A 19,945-nucleotide genomic window follows, 5' to 3' on the forward strand; every position below is an offset into this window, starting at 1 on the left:
GAAACATTCCCATAATAGTTTATTAATTTTATTAAATAAATACACATTTCTATAGAGAACAACAATGTTAACACCAACAATCGCAACAACTGTCAATTTATAATTTAGTTAATATTACATACATTATGTTTATTTATATTTATCACAGCTCTTTTACTCGTCGATATGAATTTCTAAATTATCTGAAATATAAAAATGAACATATCTACCTCCTTTATCTAGACTAGGTCCTGACCTAAATGATCCAAACTATCGGGTACTGGTACTTAAGTATTTTTTGCAACTACCCTATTTTCTTAAACCATAAACTAGTATATGTACCTCATCTAATCAGCCTTAGTGCGTTGATTGTATCTTTCTAGCGTCTCTGCTGAGATCTTGGTGAACTCCTGCTGCATGCTGGCTTGTGTTTTCTCGATCAGTGATTCGATGTCATCCTTCGACATTCCTTCGGTCTCGATTATAGGGAGAAACGAGACGATGAACTCACCTGTAAAAATTATGAATAATATTATTGTTAAAAATGATGAATAATAAACTTGAAGAACTAGGTTACGTTAAAAAAATCATTCCCATACGGTAAGTGAAAGTGTGCATCTACATCGCATCAGGCCATCTTACTTTTTTACCTACTGAATAGGTACCTACTTTCAAAGAAGTTTGGGATTTTAGTGACACTCTACTTGGTATTCATTTCTCAATAGCCAGGACTAGAATAAACTCGTATTAGTAAACTGGAAATAAAGCAGTTATCACGCTGTTAACTTAATCCATTGGTAACATTCTCCCAAAACATAATAATATCAGTCTGATAAGCACACGTTTCGTGTGGAACACTGACACACAAACTTTTTATCAACACGATAGATAATGTAATAGCATCTTCTGATCGCCTCTCAAGGTTGTCTTACAGATAAAAAAGACAAACATACATAAAATACCCAAACATTTCACGATGCATGATATGGTATTGCATGTGGTAGGTACCTAACTACTCGATAAGATAGAAAAATATTATTCATGTAACATTTTGTAACTCAACAAGATTGAATATCTAAGTAGTCTCGGCTTGTATCCACGTGGAAAGATCTCTGATGATAAAAATGTACCTTTGTTGCAATGGTAGAAGAATTTTAAAATAGACTTGACAATTTCTTTCAAATAGAATCTTTAACCAACAACGTTACTCTCTTTAATATTAAAATGAGTTCAAACGACTAAATGTGGCTGAACTCTCGTTTTAAGAACATAAAAAATCTAAATCTCGTACAAACAAACGCATAGGCACAAAGCATCCGACAGGTACAACCGGTTCTAAAATGGGGAACGGGTTCCCTACGCACCTGAGCCGAATTTGTGTCGCCTGGCGTCAAGGAAGTGGTATTTTGATACGACCACTGGTTGGATCGGCGCTCCGGCGTCCATTGCCACGTGAAAAGCACCCTTACGGAAAGGCAACAGCTTGTCACCAGAATGTCTTGTACCCTCGGGGAATAGCAGCAATTTCCTCTGTAACATAGAAACAGTTTATGTTTAAATGCTTTGTGGAAAATCATACAATAATAAGGATCCCAGCCAGTGTCGGCGAAACAACCCGCAATGATTAAGCTCTCTTCAAATTCAAATTCAAATTCAAAATATCCTTTATTTCGTAAACTTTTTACAAAGTATTTGAAATAGTCACGTATTTGTATTTCTTTTGTCCGTTTCGGAAAAGCTTTGGTTGCTCGTGAGAAGAAACGGCAAGAAACTCACGGCTTGCTCTTTTAAAAATGTCAATTTGCTTGATACAAGATGATTTGATGATTTACTGTGTACACTCAAAAAAAGCTGAATAAATCTAATTTAAAATTTAAGCTAATAAAAATAGTAATAATCTTCAAAAGGAAACTTATTGGTAGGACACAGTAAAACATTGTACATTAAAACATTAGTACATTATTTGAAACAGACTTGGTAGAAGCAGCACAGTCCCAAGCTTTATTATCGTCCAAATAATCTTTAACAGTATAATAGCCTTTTAAACATAAGTTGCGTTTAATGACTAATTTAAATTTATTGAAATTTTTGATTTCACTAGGGATTTTATTGTAGAATCGCACACATTGACCTCTGAAGGATTTGTTTATTTTTTGGAGCCAAGTGGCTGGAATAACAAGTTTATTTTTGTTTCGTGTATTAATGCTATGTATATCGCTCTTTTTCTTGAAATGTGTTATATTTTTGTGTACATAAATTAGGTTTTCATATATATATTGACCTGCCACCGTCAATATATTTATCTCCTTAAATTTTTCCCTTAGTGAATGTCTACTGCCTAAGTTATAAATTGCACGAATAGCCCTCTTCTGCAGCACAAAGATGGTTTCGATGTCGGCAGCATTACCCCAGAGCAAAATTCCATAGGACATGACACTATGGAAGTAACTGAAGTATACTAACCTAGCTGTTTCAATGTCAGTGAGTTGGCGAATTTTTCTGACCGCAAAGGCTGCAGAACTAAGTCTATTCGACAATTGTGATATATGTGGACCCCACTGTAACTTCGAATCTATTGTAATGCCTAGAAATTTGGCTGTGTCCACAAGGTCCAGCTCATCTTCCTTAATCTTTATCAAAGTTTTCACTGGTTTGACATTAGGTGTTACAAATTTTATGCATTTAGTTTTTTGCTCGTTTAATAGCAGATTGTTAACATCAAACCAATGCACCACTTTAGAGATAGCATTATTCACATCGTCAAGATTAGTTTGATGTCGTTTAATTTTAAATAAAAGTGATGTATCATCAGCGAATAATACTATCTCGTGACTATTTTTAACAAGATGAGGTAGATCATTAATGTAGATTAAAAATAAAAAAGGGCCAAGTATTGAACCTTGTGGCACACCCATTTTAACCACCGACCCAGCAGATCGTACACCGTTTACGTCGACTTTCTGAATCCTATTATTCAAATAGGAGATAAGAAGATTCAGAGCCGCATTTTGTACACCGTAGTGATGTAGCTTCCTGAGTAATGTTTCATGCGGGACGCAGTCAAACGCCTTGGATAAATCACAGATGATGCCAAGAGCATCGTGTGAGTCCTCCCAGGCATCAAAAATATGGTTTACAAGCTCAACACCAGCATCGATAGTGGAGCGACCCCTTGTAAAACCAAATTGTTTGCTATGTAATAATTTATTTTTACTAAAAAAACTAAGTAACTGATCTAATATTAATTTTTCAAAAATTTTACTGAATGTTGGCAGTACAGAAATAGGTCTAAAGTTAGTGGGGTCAGATGTACTGCCTGATTTGAAGAGTGGTATTACTTTACTATCTTTCATTCGATCAGGAAACACACCACCACTTACACATTCGTTAAATATTACAGCTAATTGGGGTGCAACTAAGTCAATAATAGTTTTTGTAATAACTACTGAATTACCCCAAAGGTCTAAAGTATTTTTCACATTTATAGTATTAAAAGCTTTTATAATGTCTACATGTGAGACATAGTCAAACCTAAAAATTGCATTACAGACATTAACATTTTCTTTCAGAATTGATTCAGCAACAGTAGGTGACGAGTTCAAAGATTCGGTAGTCGAGACTGGAATGTCAGTGAAAAACTCCTCAAAAGCTGTGGCCACATCGGAATCCGTTGAGATGGTGTTGCCACCAACATTCAAGCTAATCTCACGATCATGGCCCTTTACATTTCCAGTCTCACTATTTATTACTCTCCAAGTCATTTTAATTTTGTCATTACTATTTTTAATCTTTGAACTCAAGTAACGAGACTTAGCTAATTTACAGACCTGTCTAAATAATTTCGCGTAATTTTTTACATATTCTTGAAAATGTTCACTTCTATTGTGATTCCTTTCCTCATACAGCTCGAAAAGTTTTCTCCTACTCTTATATATACCTATAGTAGCCCATTCACTAAAGGTAGCGCTATCTTGGACCGTAACCGTTCTGGAAGTAAACACCGAGTCAAATTCAGTACAAAAGTATTAAAAAAGTTATTGTACATATCATTAGGATTACTGTGCTTTTTTATAAGTGGTAAATTAGAAGCAAGTTTACCTAGTAAGGCAATGTTTACCTAGTAGATACAGTTTAATAATCAAGTAGGTAGGTACTTATTACACCTGCACCTCCTGTGCGTTAAGCTATAAAAAGAACTAGGTATAAGTACCTATATGTAAACTTGTTTACCATTGCCCTGCATTGCAGAAATAAAACAAAATACATGTTCTTAAACACTGGCACATTTTCAATCGCATTTTTTTTTGTACGAAAATATTAATTTAATTATTGCATTTGGTCAACAGACAATACTTTACAATACGTAGTGATTGTTAAATTACTTTGAAGTTAATGTTCACTATTTTAATTGATTTTAATCTTAAAAACGTGACATTGTACACTACTTACTACTCAGTCTAAATTACCATATTTTCATAGTACCTAAGGACTGCCAACATTGATCTGCTTGGTTGGATTTTATTAGGTAGTTTTAGATAAAGCGCAGTGGAAATCACATTCTGCATGCAATCTGCATTGAATATAGCTGTGTACTTGCAATAGAGACCACCTTGACTCTAATGCCCTTGACATTGACGTAATAGGGGCCTTCGTTCTAACGCTAGTCTTGGCATTCAAAGCAGAAAATATAAGAATATGGTAAAATGTTCTATTCAACTATGATGATTTAAAGGTGTTGTTATTTGGACGACTTGGTAACCATTTACCTGTTTCACTAAATATTCAAGAAGCCGGCGATAAAGACAATACACTTACCTACTATTCAAACTACCTTTTTTGCCAAGGGTAATACTTTTTAATAATGACAATTTACTCAAGCTATGGTCAGACAAACATAGGACTTCGATTTATAATAAAGAATCTTTCGAATGATTCATCCAATTGTCTCTCGTTGAAGCACTTGAAAAACGGAATCAGCTTTCTCCGAAATCATTGCGTTGGTGATTGATAGGTCAGAGGTGATAATATTTAATGATGTACGTGTAGGTACGTTCTATTGTGGTTTCTAGTGATTGCACATCAAGAAGGCACTGGTATTAACCTAGTTTGATATCTATATGCATCAAACTTTAACTAAGGATTTTAGTCAAACAAATAACCATTGCTTTAAGACATACTAAAATTCGTAGAAAAGCTGCCAAAGTGTATAGTAATTATATCTACGCAAAGCTGCTCTGCCGTATAGGTGTGACTTTTGCTAATGTTTGAATCACACGTTTAGCGTGTAAACAGTTCGACTAAACAACGCCATAGGTACCTGTTATGTGATTTTAACACGTATTCCACTAACCATCAAGGCTGAATAACACAAAATTAATACGACTGAAATGAAATTGCTAACTAACCATTAAAGTCCGTTAAATAGGTGGGTATTTTCTGACTTAATATATTTTCATAAAATAATAATAATAGCTATTTTTTTATTAAAACTGCAAATCAACTAAGTAGTAGTAAACTTACATTAATAATTATGAAAAATCAATTGAGTAATAGGTACATATGGAATGGAGGAATAAGAGCGAAATAACAAAACGAAAATAAAAAGAAAAATGGGAAATGCTTGTTATTTCTAAAATATTTTTAAGAAATAAGTTGATAGATCCCGGCAGAAATCTCCTGACGGACCAATCCGCGGACTCGTTTATATAACAAGTAGAATACTTACTACACCACTATTGACATGCGTGTATGCGTATTGATAACAAGTATCTATCTATCATTCCATAATTAATTATTATTTTTTGATAATGCACAAATCGCAATAAGCCTAAAAACAAACATTATCTGCAAGCTGTACACAATATCTATAAGATTACTTTATAAGCCAGTCCAAGGTTCGACAATAACAGAACGACCAAAGTGCAAAAAAACTGCGTTATACGATTCCGTGTATGAGATTACATCGGCATAAGGACAATGACTTAAATGTTGCGATGACATGACAGTTTTATGATGAAACTGCTTGCGACAACGGTATCTTAGATTGTCTTATTTGCAGTATTAAGTAGATAGGTATATACCGACCTTTTTTTTAAATTCAAAAGCTTGCAACAAAAACAATAAACAATTTTGTTAGCATAATGCTGTAATGTAATTTTAAGAAAACTGCGCATATCGTGACATAGTTTCAACTATTTTTGTCAACAATCTACAAACATAAGCTGACTTCTATTCGTTGTTTTTTTTTTATTACAACTTATGTATAATCACGCTGTTAAAATAAAAATAAACATTTGGTTTTAACGGTTAATCTATCCTATCTTTAAAATATAATGTTTTTATTGTTAATCAAGGATTCTTTATAAGCATGCCTTAGTTAAAATGCTTACATCCTTATTTCTTGACAAGACAGGGCCCATTGTTCGAAGTTTAGATTATGTGGAGCAGTTGGGACAATGAACCCGAGCTATTATAGTTAATACTGGTTCAATGAAACGTGGACCGTATTAAGTATTGAGTGTGTCATTATGTTTATTATTATATTCGATCATAATGTGCAGTTATACACACGTTTCGTCTGGAGTCCAATTTCTAGGTGATTGCCCTAACTTGCCCAGTCCGCAAGTAGTCATTAACCTTTTATTTCTACTTTTACTACCTGTTTAAACTAATTACATTAATGTATTAAAACTGTAATGTTTTTACAGTACAAACTCCCTAAAGAATTTGTTATAATATTACGTTAAAATTAATTATTTCCCATCGGAAATGATGTCCTTCACAATTCGCTTATTCAAATTATAACCGTTCCATTATAGAACCACACATAATCCTTCGCAGTCCTTTCCATGGAGAATATATACCACCAGAAAGCAATTTTCATGGCCGCACACCCACGGCATCGTAAATATAAAGACTACAACCAAAATAAAGACTTAAATTGATTTCCTTCCGGTTGAGGAACCCAAATAAAGCTTTTTAAACAGAGCATGTCAAACAGCACTATCGTTTGTCCACACATTACATCATCCGGTATGGAATATACCAGGATATTTACTTATGTAAATTCAACATAGCATAGGAACATGCATGCCTCACTATAGCGACTATGGTTATACATCGGTCTAGTTCGTTCCTAGCGATTGGATCATGCTCTATGATGAAATACGCCATAAAAACAGAGTACAAGGTTCATAGCGTAGGACTAATAGGCACATACCGAGGTACATATTTACAGGAAAACGCGTCTGTTGAATACAATCATAAATATTGACTAATGGTTCGACTTTGACACTGTTCCGGAAGGTCAACTTTTATCAAAAACGATCATTACGTGAACTTTGTAATGGAAAACACTCGAAAAATACTTCCTACCATACTAATCTGTGAGTCACCGCTCTACTTCGTACTTCGTTACGAACATTGCGGCTATTATTATGTAAAATAGATTACGAAATGTCAGTAGAAATTATTATGCATTTAGTGAAGTGCTTGACCTTTTAGTTACCACTGCAACTTTCTTTTGGGAAATCATACACGTTTGACGTTAAACGGAATTTTTATCAGTGCCACTTTACCTTTTGTTCCTTGATTGCGACAACTTGCTTGTTTAGGGCGTCACGTGCTGTCTGGGCTCCTCTGTCTATGAACACAGTACCCCACAGCCACGTCGCAGTGCCGAAAGGTACAAGGTACTGCAGCGAACGTTTTGCAACCACAGTACAACGTGACATGAGCGGCCATATTATCGCCAACGCTGTAACAAACACAATTAAGTCAGCACACCCTGAAGGTACAAAAAAAAACATTTAATACTGTTTCATTGCACTGAGGTACGATAACTAGAAGTGCCACCTTATACCAAAATCCTAAATTCTTGAGTATAATTATTCAGAACTATGATGCAAGTCCATAGACAATTTGTAATAGGTATTGTGTTTAATAAGCAATTCATCGCTAAGTACCTACATAAGCTAATAGAGTACATATTTACTTAGCTGCAAGAAAAAACTAAGGAACAGACGTCAAAAAATATAAAGACGACACAATGAAGTATGTAAAGAAAACAAAATGTTATAATAAGTCAAAGCTCAAATCTACTTATTAAAAATCTTGTTTCTAAGCTAAGCTAGTCTAACGAAATCAAACTTATTATCAGAAAAGTACACAAATAATTCTGTTTATCTGCTAACGCTCGCTAATCCTCTGTAAATACCAAATTTATCATTGGAAATGTAAAACACATTAGTAATAAGTACCTAATAAATTTCGCTCACAGAGATAAGATTTATATATCTTAACACCTTTGCCTTCATTTAGCTCGCTATTAATCTTGCTGTATGAAGACCTCAGGAAGTGTAATTTTTAAAAATAGGTATATCTTTTTACGGTAAATACAGAAAAAACATATTTAGTCAAAAACACATCACTTAACTTCTTTATTTATAAAAAAAGTTAGCACAACACTTGTGCGGGAATGGTATGTAATAGGAGTACCGAACATCTCTTTGTGTTTCTCGCCTCAGTTAATCATATTTGTGAGCATTAATCATTTTTTTACGTACCTACCTAAATTAGCAAAATGCTATACCTACCCACTACATAATTAGCTACCTACAGAACAATTTTGTTATAATCATATGTAACAAAACGTAAAGATTAGGACACCAAAAAATATTTTACATACTTATTTGCAATATCAACCAGTAAATTTCCCTAGCAACTTATTCTTAGCTCGGAAATGTTTGTCCACTACAATAAACTTTCCTCAGAAAATATCTAGAGCAGTAGTGCACTGATAGCCTTTGTTTACGTATAAAGTGACATATTTAAACATGTCGGAAATATACTCGGTACAGCTCTTTGACAAAGGACGACAATGAGAAAGTAGAATTAAGGAAAGAAGGAATAAAACGAAATTAAAATAAATTTAGTGTACCTATATCCCACTACTTGTCAAAGGTCTCCTCCCGTAATGAGGAGAGGTTAGGCTTTGAGTCCACCACGCTGATCAAGTGCGGGTTGCAGAGTTTGCGAAATGCAAAATTATGAGCTTTTATCTATACTGAACTTACTATAGATGAAAAACCTTAAATAAATAGAGAAACGTATGTATAGAGGTAGTTTACCTTAGTACTTTCTTTCGTAGTAGACAGGAATTTAATATTATGATTATATGAGTCTCCCCAAGCATAGAAAAAAAAAAGGAAAACACGGCGTTTATCGCGTAACACACATTATGTTATGTCTTCAAATAGGTCATTTGCCGTTCTATATACTACACTAGAATAATACAAAAGTAACGAAAAAAACTCTAGTTCATTCAAATGAGATTACAGGACACAAAATATTACAGATAGCAAGCGTTTTACTCGATGACTACAATGCCCGTGATGAGGAATTATCATTATAATGACCTAAATTGCGATAGTTATACCTGTGTTGATCGAGCAAATTTCATAAAATTACAACTGTTATTCGAGCATAAATATGAAAAACAGCACCGTAACAATAGCTAATAGTCCAATGACAACGTAAAAACAAAATAAAGGAAAAGGAAAATTACGACTTTACGTACACTACACTACACTACATACACGTGTTTAGTTGATAAAAATGTAGACAAAAATTAAGAATGTATGTGTTCTATGTAGGTGCGGAAGTCATCAATTGGGTCTTAAATGCTTCGAATAAATTAATCAATTGTAACAAATCGCCAGAAATAGACGATTGCTAACAAGTTTCGTTTCCACGTAGCTAAGTTATAAAGAAGAACACATTGCGATTGTTTAAAACATTACTCCGTGGTCTATTATTCCATTAGATACGTACCGTAGAGATCAAGACCGCTCTGATGGTTCAGAAGTATTACAGCTCCTCGGCTGTTGTCCACATTTTCTAGTCCTCGTACAGTCCAACGAAGACCGAGCACTCTTGCAAAAGCTCTTAGCAGCGCTGAAGGTATCCTGTACAACAGAAATATCCATAATATGTAAATGTTACCAATGAAATATTCATGACAAGGCAAGGTTTGTGCAGTCCTTCATAACATGCATTATGAAGGATATCACGAAAGGTAAGTTGTCTTGATTGTCTTAAAGGGTTTACAAAGGGTAATCGATCATAAACTCCGCCATAAACACGATCAATGTTCGACTGTTAGCATTCAAGTATTTTTTTCTGAAGATATCTTTAGACCATCGACAATATTAAGTATATAGCAATGCAGAAATTATGCAGCTCTTAGAATGATCGACAAATCTGTCTTTTATGTCTATCAATATTATAGATAATCCTTAATTTGAAATCTATACTATACTATACTATACTAATATTATAAAGCTGAAGAGTTTGTTTGTTTGTTTGTTTGTTTGAACGCGCTAATCTCAGGAACTACTGGTCCGATTTGAAAAATTCTTTCAGTGTTAGATAGTCCATTTATTGAGGAAGGCTATAGGCTATATATTATCACGCTACAACTAATAGGAGCAGAGAAGCAGCAAAAAATGTTACAAAAACGGGGAAAATTTTGGCCTCCTTCTCTCTTATGTGACGCAAGCGAAGTTGCGCGGGTCAGCTAGTTATAGATAATCTTTAATTTGAAAGTGTCGATCCCTAAGTTGAAGCAATATACCATATTATTGACGTTTGGAATCTAGATAACATCCTGTAATATTGGTGCTGATATCGTTATCTATTTAGTGTTAAAAGTAACAAAGGAGTAGTTAACATGGCAGAGCTCTTATCTAATTGACATGTTGTTCGCCACGACTTTAACTTTGTATTATTTGAGTGACTAATTGTAATGAACGTCACTTTAATTTGCATAGAGTTCCGGTTTACGATAAACACTCAATTCTCTGTATACTCTCGTACAATTAGTATTAGCAGAAACAAAGTGAAGATGATCCTAATGATTACTAATAACGACTTGCGCATGTTATTATAATGTCGTTGTTTCAGAATACAGTTATAAATAGTTTTTTTTCTTCTAAAACTAAATGTTTTGTACGTCACAATAACTGACCAACGGTTAGTCTTAGTTCTAGTTTTATTTCTTTGATAAATACTGAAAAATGAATGTATTTACATATGTATATAATATTTTTATTAATCTCATGCAAAAAAATATTTTATATTCTCATTGTCCCGAGACCCTGAGAGTGAACAAAACAATAAGGCTTAAATAAAATGCAATTTAATATTATTAATTATACGTATTTCTTTTTTCTTGATAAGAATGGATATTAGGTAACTTCTAATTAAATTCAAATTCCTCACAAAAGCCATCACGGCGTCTCCGTAACAGCCAAAGCAATTAATTGTTATCAACAACTAACTTTGCTAAATAGGAAACCATGAAACGCTTTAAACTCTCTTGTTTTGTTAATAACTTGTACAAAGAGAAGCTAAATTCATTGTGAAAACGCTATTGGGCTTTACATTTAGGTATTTACCAACCATCTATTACCTAATGGCTAGTGCTTAGGCATTTTAGGCAATGGTTTTGTAAATCTAACCCGACAATCGATGCAAGCTTACGTGACACGAATTCAACATTTGATTTAAACAAAACACCTTGAACAATCACATCCAAAAAGAATGTTTAAAGGTACCTACAATACTCTCTAATTTCACATACACATCACGATTAAGTAGGGTAATGCGCATTGTTTAAATTAAAGTGACGCAAGCATGTAGTACAATAAACTGTACGTAATGAAAAATGTATTAGACTCTATTAAATAATTCACTTGGAAAGTTAATTATAAACGAGGTCGTGATAAAATACCTCTAAAAACGAATTGTCTAAGTAAGCAAAAACGCAGTAAGTAAGCAATTTAGTTAGACAAAACTAAATCTAAATCCAGCTGGATTTCCGAAATCAAAATCACCACTATTAGGTAATGTGATGGATTAAAACGAGACCTTGCATGGTTAATAAATATAAATAAAAAAACATCAGAAAAAGCGCCACAAAGAGATAGGTAATGTTAAAACAATAGGTAACAAATTTAGTCGTAAATTATAGTCACGTTTGTTTTTTACTGGTCAGAAATAACCCTGAAATGACTAGCACGCGAATGTATCTAATTATTATAAATCAAACAAGAAATTTAATTTTCCATGTAGTTTAACTGAAATTTGGGTCTTTTGACTGTTTATCCTATTTAAATAAGTAAACTGTATGCATGCGTAGTAGTCGTAACCGGCGGTCTTGATGGATATTAATAAGGCAAGTTTGTAAGGATCGTACCAGAAAGCGTTCTTTGGTTTCTGTCTACCCCTATAGAAAAAAAAGGAGATTTTATGTATGTATGTAACAATGCATGTATGAATACTAAGTACTCTTAGTAAATGCGTGGTGAAATATCAGAATCTAAACCTAATCGCGGAATTATTCTGATATCAAATCTAATTCGCAATGATTTCAACGACCACCTATGTCGTATCAAAATTAGGTGTAAACATTGCAACAAAGATAAAGCTTTACAATGGAAAATATGTTGTTTAGGTGAATCACTGATATAATTATAAAGGAACGCTGTTCTGGACTGACAATATAAGTGTAGCAATAAGGTGAGTGACATTTTAAAAAGAAAGAACATTAATAATAATGTTCTTTGTCGTAATTTCTTAACTTATTTATATAAGTACATAGACATTGATCTATGACTGCTATGTACTTGTTTTAATATCTCAATGGTACTTAGGTATTCAGGTACCCAGAAATCTTTTAAAAAATAAATACCTACCTAAGTAAGAAAGGAAATTATATCTGTGGGAATATTATAAACACGTATGGAGTAATCAAAGGCACAATCTCATGACTAACTGTATAAACTATTTATCTGATCTACAAAGAAATTCGTTGTAGACCATGCATTTCTAGTTTTACATGGTTCACAGTGTGATATTATCAAAGCTGTGAAGTTCACACCTCCACAATAAAAATACTAAATTAGTTTTTTTTATATTTATAGTCGTAAAATATTATGCATAACAACAGCCACCTACACGTGTTTCGTCTCGAGGGAGCAATCATCTTTTGCATATAATTAAAATTAAACAATAAAAAAAATTAACAGAAGAATTAAATTTTAAAATTTTATTATTTTAAGTTTGTCTACTTTTTGAAAAAACAAAACATAGTAGGTACTTGTATGACGTGGGCGCCAATCGTTATTATCTGGTTAATTATCTAGGTATTATTTCACATTCATATGCATAACTAAAATAATATGGTACCTATCCTAATTATTATAATATAATGTACTTACAATGCATTTCTTGGATCAAAGGGTTTCAGTAACATGAGTGGCACTGGAGCAGTAGCGAATATTAAACATAGAACAATGAAGAGTGTGAACTGCAAACAAAATAAATTGTTAGAAAAAGCTTAGAAAGGTATTCTTGATTTGTAATACTGTGTAACAGTTTACTAGGCAATGAAAGCAAGTAGGTACACACAAGAAAGAAACAATTACCTTTATGTAGTATCTGGCCATTGAACTCATTGTAAAAAGTATGACTAGTAACGCCATCACGCACCCCAGTACCACGTTAAAGGCAGACATCTTGAAGAGTCTGTACCTGAAAAAAAATAAACCTTTTTTTATTATTTTTTTAAAGAAGTAAGTTACATTGCCAGCTTTGTTTTATACGTAAGCTGAATGAGGTCAGTGACATTATACTGTTTTGCATTTTATTTTATTATTATTTTATTTTATTCTGCAGCGAATCTATGACGCTTTTAAAATGTATGCTTTGTAGATGTTGAGTAGTGTAGACTACTTACAGCGGTTGTTAATGCCAGGTGATGGGTGAATGCCGAGAATGGGTTTTACTTTTACTTTTATCTGAGGCACCAGTCGGAACCCCGACTGACAGCGATTAGGTAGGTACTTTTTTATGAACGTCCAACTCATTACGTTGTTCAAAGCTGACTCATTCAGCCTAACAGATTTAGGGGTCAAGAGCAAGAAAGATTCTACGCACATAAAACATATCCGCAACATATTGCTAGGTACATAGGTAAACGTAACGTATCTAAGCTAAGCTATTAAAAGCAACTATTTAGGCAATTAGTACTCAAAAGCTTTTTTGGTCAGTAATTTATTCAAAGTTCTTTTTACACAGAGAACAATGACTTTTTAAACAATGAATGCGTCTAGATATAATTTAAATCACTGAATAAAATTCTTAAGTCATTCCATTAATACCTTCTATAATCTCGTAAATTGTATTTATCAATAAGTTTCCGATTGAATGTAAATACGTGGGTAATCGCTTATGCACTTAGTTCTCCAGACTTTAGTCGATAACCTAATAATAGCTTGTGCATATCAATGCACGTTCAATCTCTGACCTGACACATTTCTTAAACACGTGCTTTTGTAGGAACTTACGATCACGATATTATAAAGCTAGTCATTAAATAAATTAAATTCGATTATCCCCATACTGTACCTGTTTATAACTTCGCGTAACTAATTGTTCTATATTAATTAGTCCTTAATTACCTATCATGGTCAGAAATTTTCGATTTTCCCTTTAGTGATAATTTATCTTTGTTTTGCCCTAATATATGTAATAAATATGTTCATCAGGTACCTGTCTTATTTCATGGGAAAGCTTATTGAAATCACACCGTTATTATTTATTTTACTATTCCCATGCGTTTAATAAGTAGGTACTTACTCGAATGCGTAAACAGAGGTGTAAGAAATACGCCATCATTTTACGGTTTACACTTATTGTTCGTCACCTCAAGTAAGTATTCAGTTAGTCTAACCTATAATTTGGAAACACTCAACAGCACTTTGCCCGACGCGGAATTAAACCTGAGACCTCTTGTTCGACAGTCATTATACGACTACTGTGCAAATTGGACTGCAAGGACCATGATTGCAATAATCGGAATCAGAATTTAGGTAGGTATCAAAGAGTGGAAAAGCTTCAAGTAATCTGCAAATAGACGTGATTTTAATAAGTAAATATGAAAAATCAACATTACATTATGTGCACGGTATTGTACCTATTACTATGATAAGTAGATGCGTAAACCATGCAATCGGTCATACTAATGTGCTAATGATAATTATGGATAAACAAACAATATGGTTTTCATTGCAAGGTTAAATTGTTATTATATAGGTACCTACACAGGGAACCAGACTGCGATCGCTGCGTAAAAGCGCGCGAAAAAAGGAATAAAATTTCTAGATTTTTTTTGTGTTTTTATGCATAAAAAATAAACCGAACGTCATATTTTTTAAATACTTCTTAATTTGCAATGTCTTGTTTGGAATATTAATTAGATGGACCGCCATTCTGATCTAACCAGTTTTAGACTGCAGGTAAAAAAATTCGGAAAGGATTTCAAATTCGGCCCATTACATTGGATTACACAGAAAGCAAGCTAGTGAAGCTTATCGCCAAAAAATATCTAAATTTTTTACGAAAAATCCAAATATGGTAAATACCAAAATATTATTTTAAATTAAATAATTTATCATCGCGCCATCGCATCAAAAACCTGTTTGATCATGATAATAAATCTGCAAAATGTGTTATAAATTTTAATAATTAATTCGTTACAGTCTATTGTCTTATTTAAAAAAACGCATGTTTAAGATTATGCATGAAAAATAAAAAAATGTTTCGCTAACGAATGTACGAACTTATTAAAATATCCTGCAGATTTTCCATAATATACCTACGCCTAATTAAACTAAAATCTATTTTTTTGTACCTACTGTATCGCGGCAATTTTTTTATTTCTATTCAAGAGCTAATGTTATGACACACAATAAGTGTCTAAAAAATGGAAGACGCTTGTGTTTACCATCAAAAGATTTAAAAACAGAAATCTTCCGATCGGAAACTTGATTTCGAGTTATCGTTTGATACCTATCTGTATAAATATTTATAATTTCATATCATCGTCGCTGCACGTGTTTAGGTGAGTGTAACAGATAACCCCCTGACCACAATCACGTTTGATGAGGTGGTCTTAACAGTGATTAGCTGTCCCTCTAAGCATGATTTAAATAGATAATGAATTAGAGATTATTTCATCGCCGATAATGTATTTAACAATTCAAATTTTTATGACCTCTGTACTTATACGTTTATCGAAAATAATTTAGGCAGATAGTAGTTTCGATTTGGGTAGGTAAATTGATTAGTAGAACTTTCTTGATTAATGTTTATGAAGATGGCATAAGGGCGGTTCACGGCTTCATTCCCAAAGGAAGCCAAGGGATCTTATTGCAAACGCTACACTTCGAGCTATAACCAGTTACAGGCACAGACAGCGCTGTATCTTTTAAACAAAACATGAAAATAATGTAGAGTAAGACCAGTTGTATAAAGAGCATTAAAGTACATAAGTATGATTAGTAATAATATACGTCTATCTAGCAATCTTTAACACCATAACAGGAAATATTAAATTCAAAGTTATGAATAAAAATACACGGTTTTTGGATTTTTAAGGATAACCCTTTAAATATTACGCCCTTTGTGAATAAATTCGACTCGCACTTATTTATTATGGACGTCAATTAACTTTGCTGTACAAAATATACTTCAACTAGTTTAAAAAAAAACCTTTGTCTCTTGTGTGTTTACTTATATACCTAACTAGGCACCAGAGTTTACTATCTTACCTACTTTTGTCCTTATAGTTTTCCTATTTGACTATTATTGACTAAGCACTTACCTACTTCCGATTTATTTGTTGAGCAAACACATTACGTCTTACGTCTAGAAGAAATTGGTAAACCATAATCTTTGTTTTTATTATCTCATTAAAATTGAAGTAGGTAAGTACCTGCCTACCTACATAATGTGTTTCATACAAATTACCTTTTTATTATGAAAAAGAAATAAGAGTAAGAGTCGTAAATAAAATTAATAAAATCAGGAAAACGTAAGTAACGCACAGTGCTTAACTTATCTTATAATTAAACCTATTATAAATAGTTGTAAACTTTTTTACCCACCTTAAAAATATAAATAAATTCACAAAAACTTAGTTTTCCGGTATAGCTTTTCGTTATTAAATTGGTACCCGCGAAACTTTCGGTAGGTGCATTACTCACGCGACCTCCACGACACAGTTCGTCAACAACACTGAAGTACGACTGAGTCAGTCCGAGTTCGATTGGATGACGGTTGGCTTCGGACTTCTGACTGAACTAATGCACTAAACGCGTCAGCGTGATTGCGATAACCGATGATAGCTACATGCGGACGATAGCATTCAAATAAACTACACACTATATTTTTATTGGAACAGTGACATGACGTACAAAATGCAAGTAAACAAAAGATTTTATAAAGTAGGTAAACAGTTTTAGGTATATTTCGATAAAAACGGTCGGAGGTCACAAAGCCAAACGTATTATGAACAAATAGAATGCTTTGCCTTATTTGTTTGTCCAGAACGAGTTCTAAAAACAAGGAAGTGTCATCAAACTTTATAATTTTTATTATATCTATCACCAGTCCAATCCAAACGAGTTATGCTAAAAATAGGACTTCTACTAATTCCCGTCTATTTCATTAAGACGTTATTTACGATTTTTATTACTTCGCTAGAGAAAGTCTCGGACTAGTTATGTTTAATAATCAAATCTATTATTATCTGATCAAAACTTTGCCGGATATCGGTCTCCGGTTTCCGAACAGCCGAAAGACCAATCAAACAGCAGATTTAAAGTAAGCTAATTAGTCATTTTATGTGATTAATGTGTTAGAAACACCACAGGAGTTAAACATTTACATAGGCGGCGCTTTAGAACATAATTTTAAATCCGACACAGAATTTTGAGCTGCATCTAACTATATTTAAAAACAATATCAATAATTGGGTGATAATTAAATCTAGGGAGTTCTGTTGAGTTCTGTCGCTGAGAGTAGGTACCCCGATGTTTCGAGGCGAGACTGGCCGGCCCAAGGATTCGAACTTGAGACTTCGGCGTAACATTCGCATACACTGTTCCGACTAAGACACAAAGGCAATCGGCGGGTACTAATCAAGTGTTAAAGTCGTTGGAATAGTATGATTACATCATTATGAATTCACATACAATTTTAAATGTGTTAGTGCTTATAATATTGTCGTAAATTTTTTTCATATACAGTTTTACATTTGGGACACCAAAAAATGTTTAGGAGTCACAAGATTAAAGTAAAAAAAAAAGTGAAACAGTATAAAAACATGAGATAAATATGTGATTCTTCACCTTTAACTTCATTTTCAAAATTAATAAGGAAATGTGAATTATTTGTGTATAGAAAGGGTATTTCATTAAAAATACTGAAATTGTAGCAATAATTATATATTTCTGATCACATAACATATGGAACAAGTGAAAAACACTATAAATAAGTAAACTAGATTTGGTGTATAGACTTTATTACAATATTATGTTCTCTTATAATAATTATTTAAATCTTTCAAATATTTGCAAAGAATTTGAAAATATGTGTTAAGATTATTGTAAGCCAAAGAAATTTCAATACATCAGAACATTTTCTTCTTCATGGCAGTATATCTCTCAGTGTATTCATTATAGCCTTCAACTGACACTAACTGCTTTGACTCAAAGAGGTTTCCATCTAAATTAATGGTATGAATTTTAGAGTCACGGAGCAAACTTGGTTTGATTGCATCTAAACTTAAACAATTCTCTTCTAATCTCAAAATTTTCAGCCTTGGTGCCCGATGTAAATCCTCACTTATCACAGATATCTCATTTTGACTTAGATTTAATTCCGCTGCGTACAGTTCTGACATTCCACTCGGTACCTCTGTAATCTTATTGTTTGATATTTCAACAACTTCCAAGTTTTGTAGTCCTAATAGCTGTACCGGAAACACTTTTAGCCTGTTATTGTTTAGATAAACCTGCTTCAAATTACTCAACTGTGCAAAGGAGTCTGGTAGGAATGATATAAGATTGTTAGATACGTTTAACATCTCCAATTTCTTCATGTTACTCAAAGTATTAGGTAATGTTTCAATTTTGTTTGTGTCCAAGTTTAACTGCTTTAACAACTTAAATTTACAGATATCATCGGGCAGGGTTGATAATCTGTTCTTCGATAAGTCCAAGTTCCTCAAAGTATCACACAGGTTCTGAGCTTCGACGGGAATTTCTTTTAATTTGTAATCAGACAATTGTAGGACACCTGTTTTGGCAGCAGTGTCGTAGTGCTGTTTAATACCAGAATTACCCATTCTTATAGCTTATCGAAGATAGTTACAATCACTTATTGCTGAATACATTAAAATTGCTGCTTGAATTTATTTATTTGGTTTTTATTGTGTATCAGTTTCAGGCTTGTGACTTTGACATTGATAGATTTTTTTGATGGATGTGTCATTGTTTGACATGTTGACAACAAAAACGAACTTTAGATCAGCACAGATAAAATAAAATGAGAACCATTTCTAAATCGCGGCACTGGCATTCTCCGTGAATTTACGGACCTAATTACACAGGTGTAAAAAAATCTTTCTATCTAGGTAGGTAACTAGTAGGTACTTGCTGAGTACTCGCAAGCCTAACACCGTGACTAAATCTAATTCGTAATACCAAATCTTTATCAATTATCGAAAATGTCTTTGTATTTGTTAAATGATTTGCGCTTTGAAGTCTTATTTATTTATATTTATTTCGCTGTCATCTTATCAGCTAGGTACATCTAGGTATTAAAATAACTTACACATTTTTTTTGATTTTGGATAAATACAAAGAATTTATAGGTCAATAAGCAGCTTCCACATAAATGAACGTAAGCTTGCAGCATAATTCGTTGAGATTAATTTGTACTCATACCACGCTGCTATAAAGATTCATTCTACTCTACATTAACTGATACTTTAATCATACTAAAAGGGTACCTCAACAACAACCATAAAAATATATATCTCGAAATCCTCATTAATAAA

General features: G+C 33.1%; 2 protein-coding genes across 2 annotated transcripts; both read right to left on the bottom strand.

The window, feature by feature from the left end:
* Window positions 1–12: 12 nt before the first annotated feature.
* On the bottom strand, window positions 13–17,178 carry Agpat2 (1-Acylglycerol-3-phosphate O-acyltransferase 2). Its single transcript, XM_076130461.1, has 7 exons — window positions 16,989–17,178; window positions 13,467–13,572; window positions 13,260–13,348; window positions 9,811–9,944; window positions 7,557–7,735; window positions 1,344–1,509; window positions 13–490 (listed from the first exon to the last, which is right to left on the bottom strand). The coding sequence occupies exons 2-7, from the start codon at window positions 13,554–13,556 to the stop codon at window positions 327–329; spliced, it is 822 nt and encodes a 273-aa protein (XP_075986576.1). The 5' UTR covers window positions 13,557–13,572; window positions 16,989–17,178; the 3' UTR covers window positions 13–326.
* A 1,135-nt stretch (window positions 17,179–18,313) lies between these two features.
* LOC142978453 (leucine-rich repeat-containing protein 57-like) lies at window positions 18,314–19,391 on the bottom strand. The gene has a single exon (XM_076122919.1). It carries the CDS (start codon window positions 19,229–19,231, stop codon window positions 18,515–18,517), a length of 717 nt encoding a protein of 238 aa, XP_075979034.1. The 5' UTR covers window positions 19,232–19,391; the 3' UTR covers window positions 18,314–18,514.
* Window positions 19,392–19,945: the final 554 nt, after the last annotated feature.

Source organism: Anticarsia gemmatalis, chromosome 2 (assembly GCF_050436995.1).
Source record: "Anticarsia gemmatalis isolate Benzon Research Colony breed Stoneville strain chromosome 2, ilAntGemm2 primary, whole genome shotgun sequence".
NCBI lineage: Eukaryota > Metazoa > Arthropoda > Insecta > Lepidoptera > Erebidae > Anticarsia > Anticarsia gemmatalis.

Bases quoted from the DNA above. Each gene is read 5' to 3' on its own strand.
- LOC142978453 (XM_076122919.1), bottom strand. From the start codon at position 19,231: ATGGGTAATTCTGGTATTAAACAGCACTACGACACTGCTGCCAAAACA.
- Agpat2 (XM_076130461.1), bottom strand. From the start codon at position 13,556: ATGTCTGCCTTTAACGTGGTACTGGGGTGCGTGATGGCGTTACTAGTC. The intron at 1,510-7,556 runs GTAAAGTGGCAC...TCTATGTTACAG, and splicing joins TCGCAATCAAGGAACAAAAG to AGGAAATTGCTGCTATTCCC. The intron at 491-1,343 runs GTGCGTAGGGAA...TAATTTTTACAG, and splicing joins GCGACACAAATTCGGCTCAG to GTGAGTTCATCGTCTCGTTT.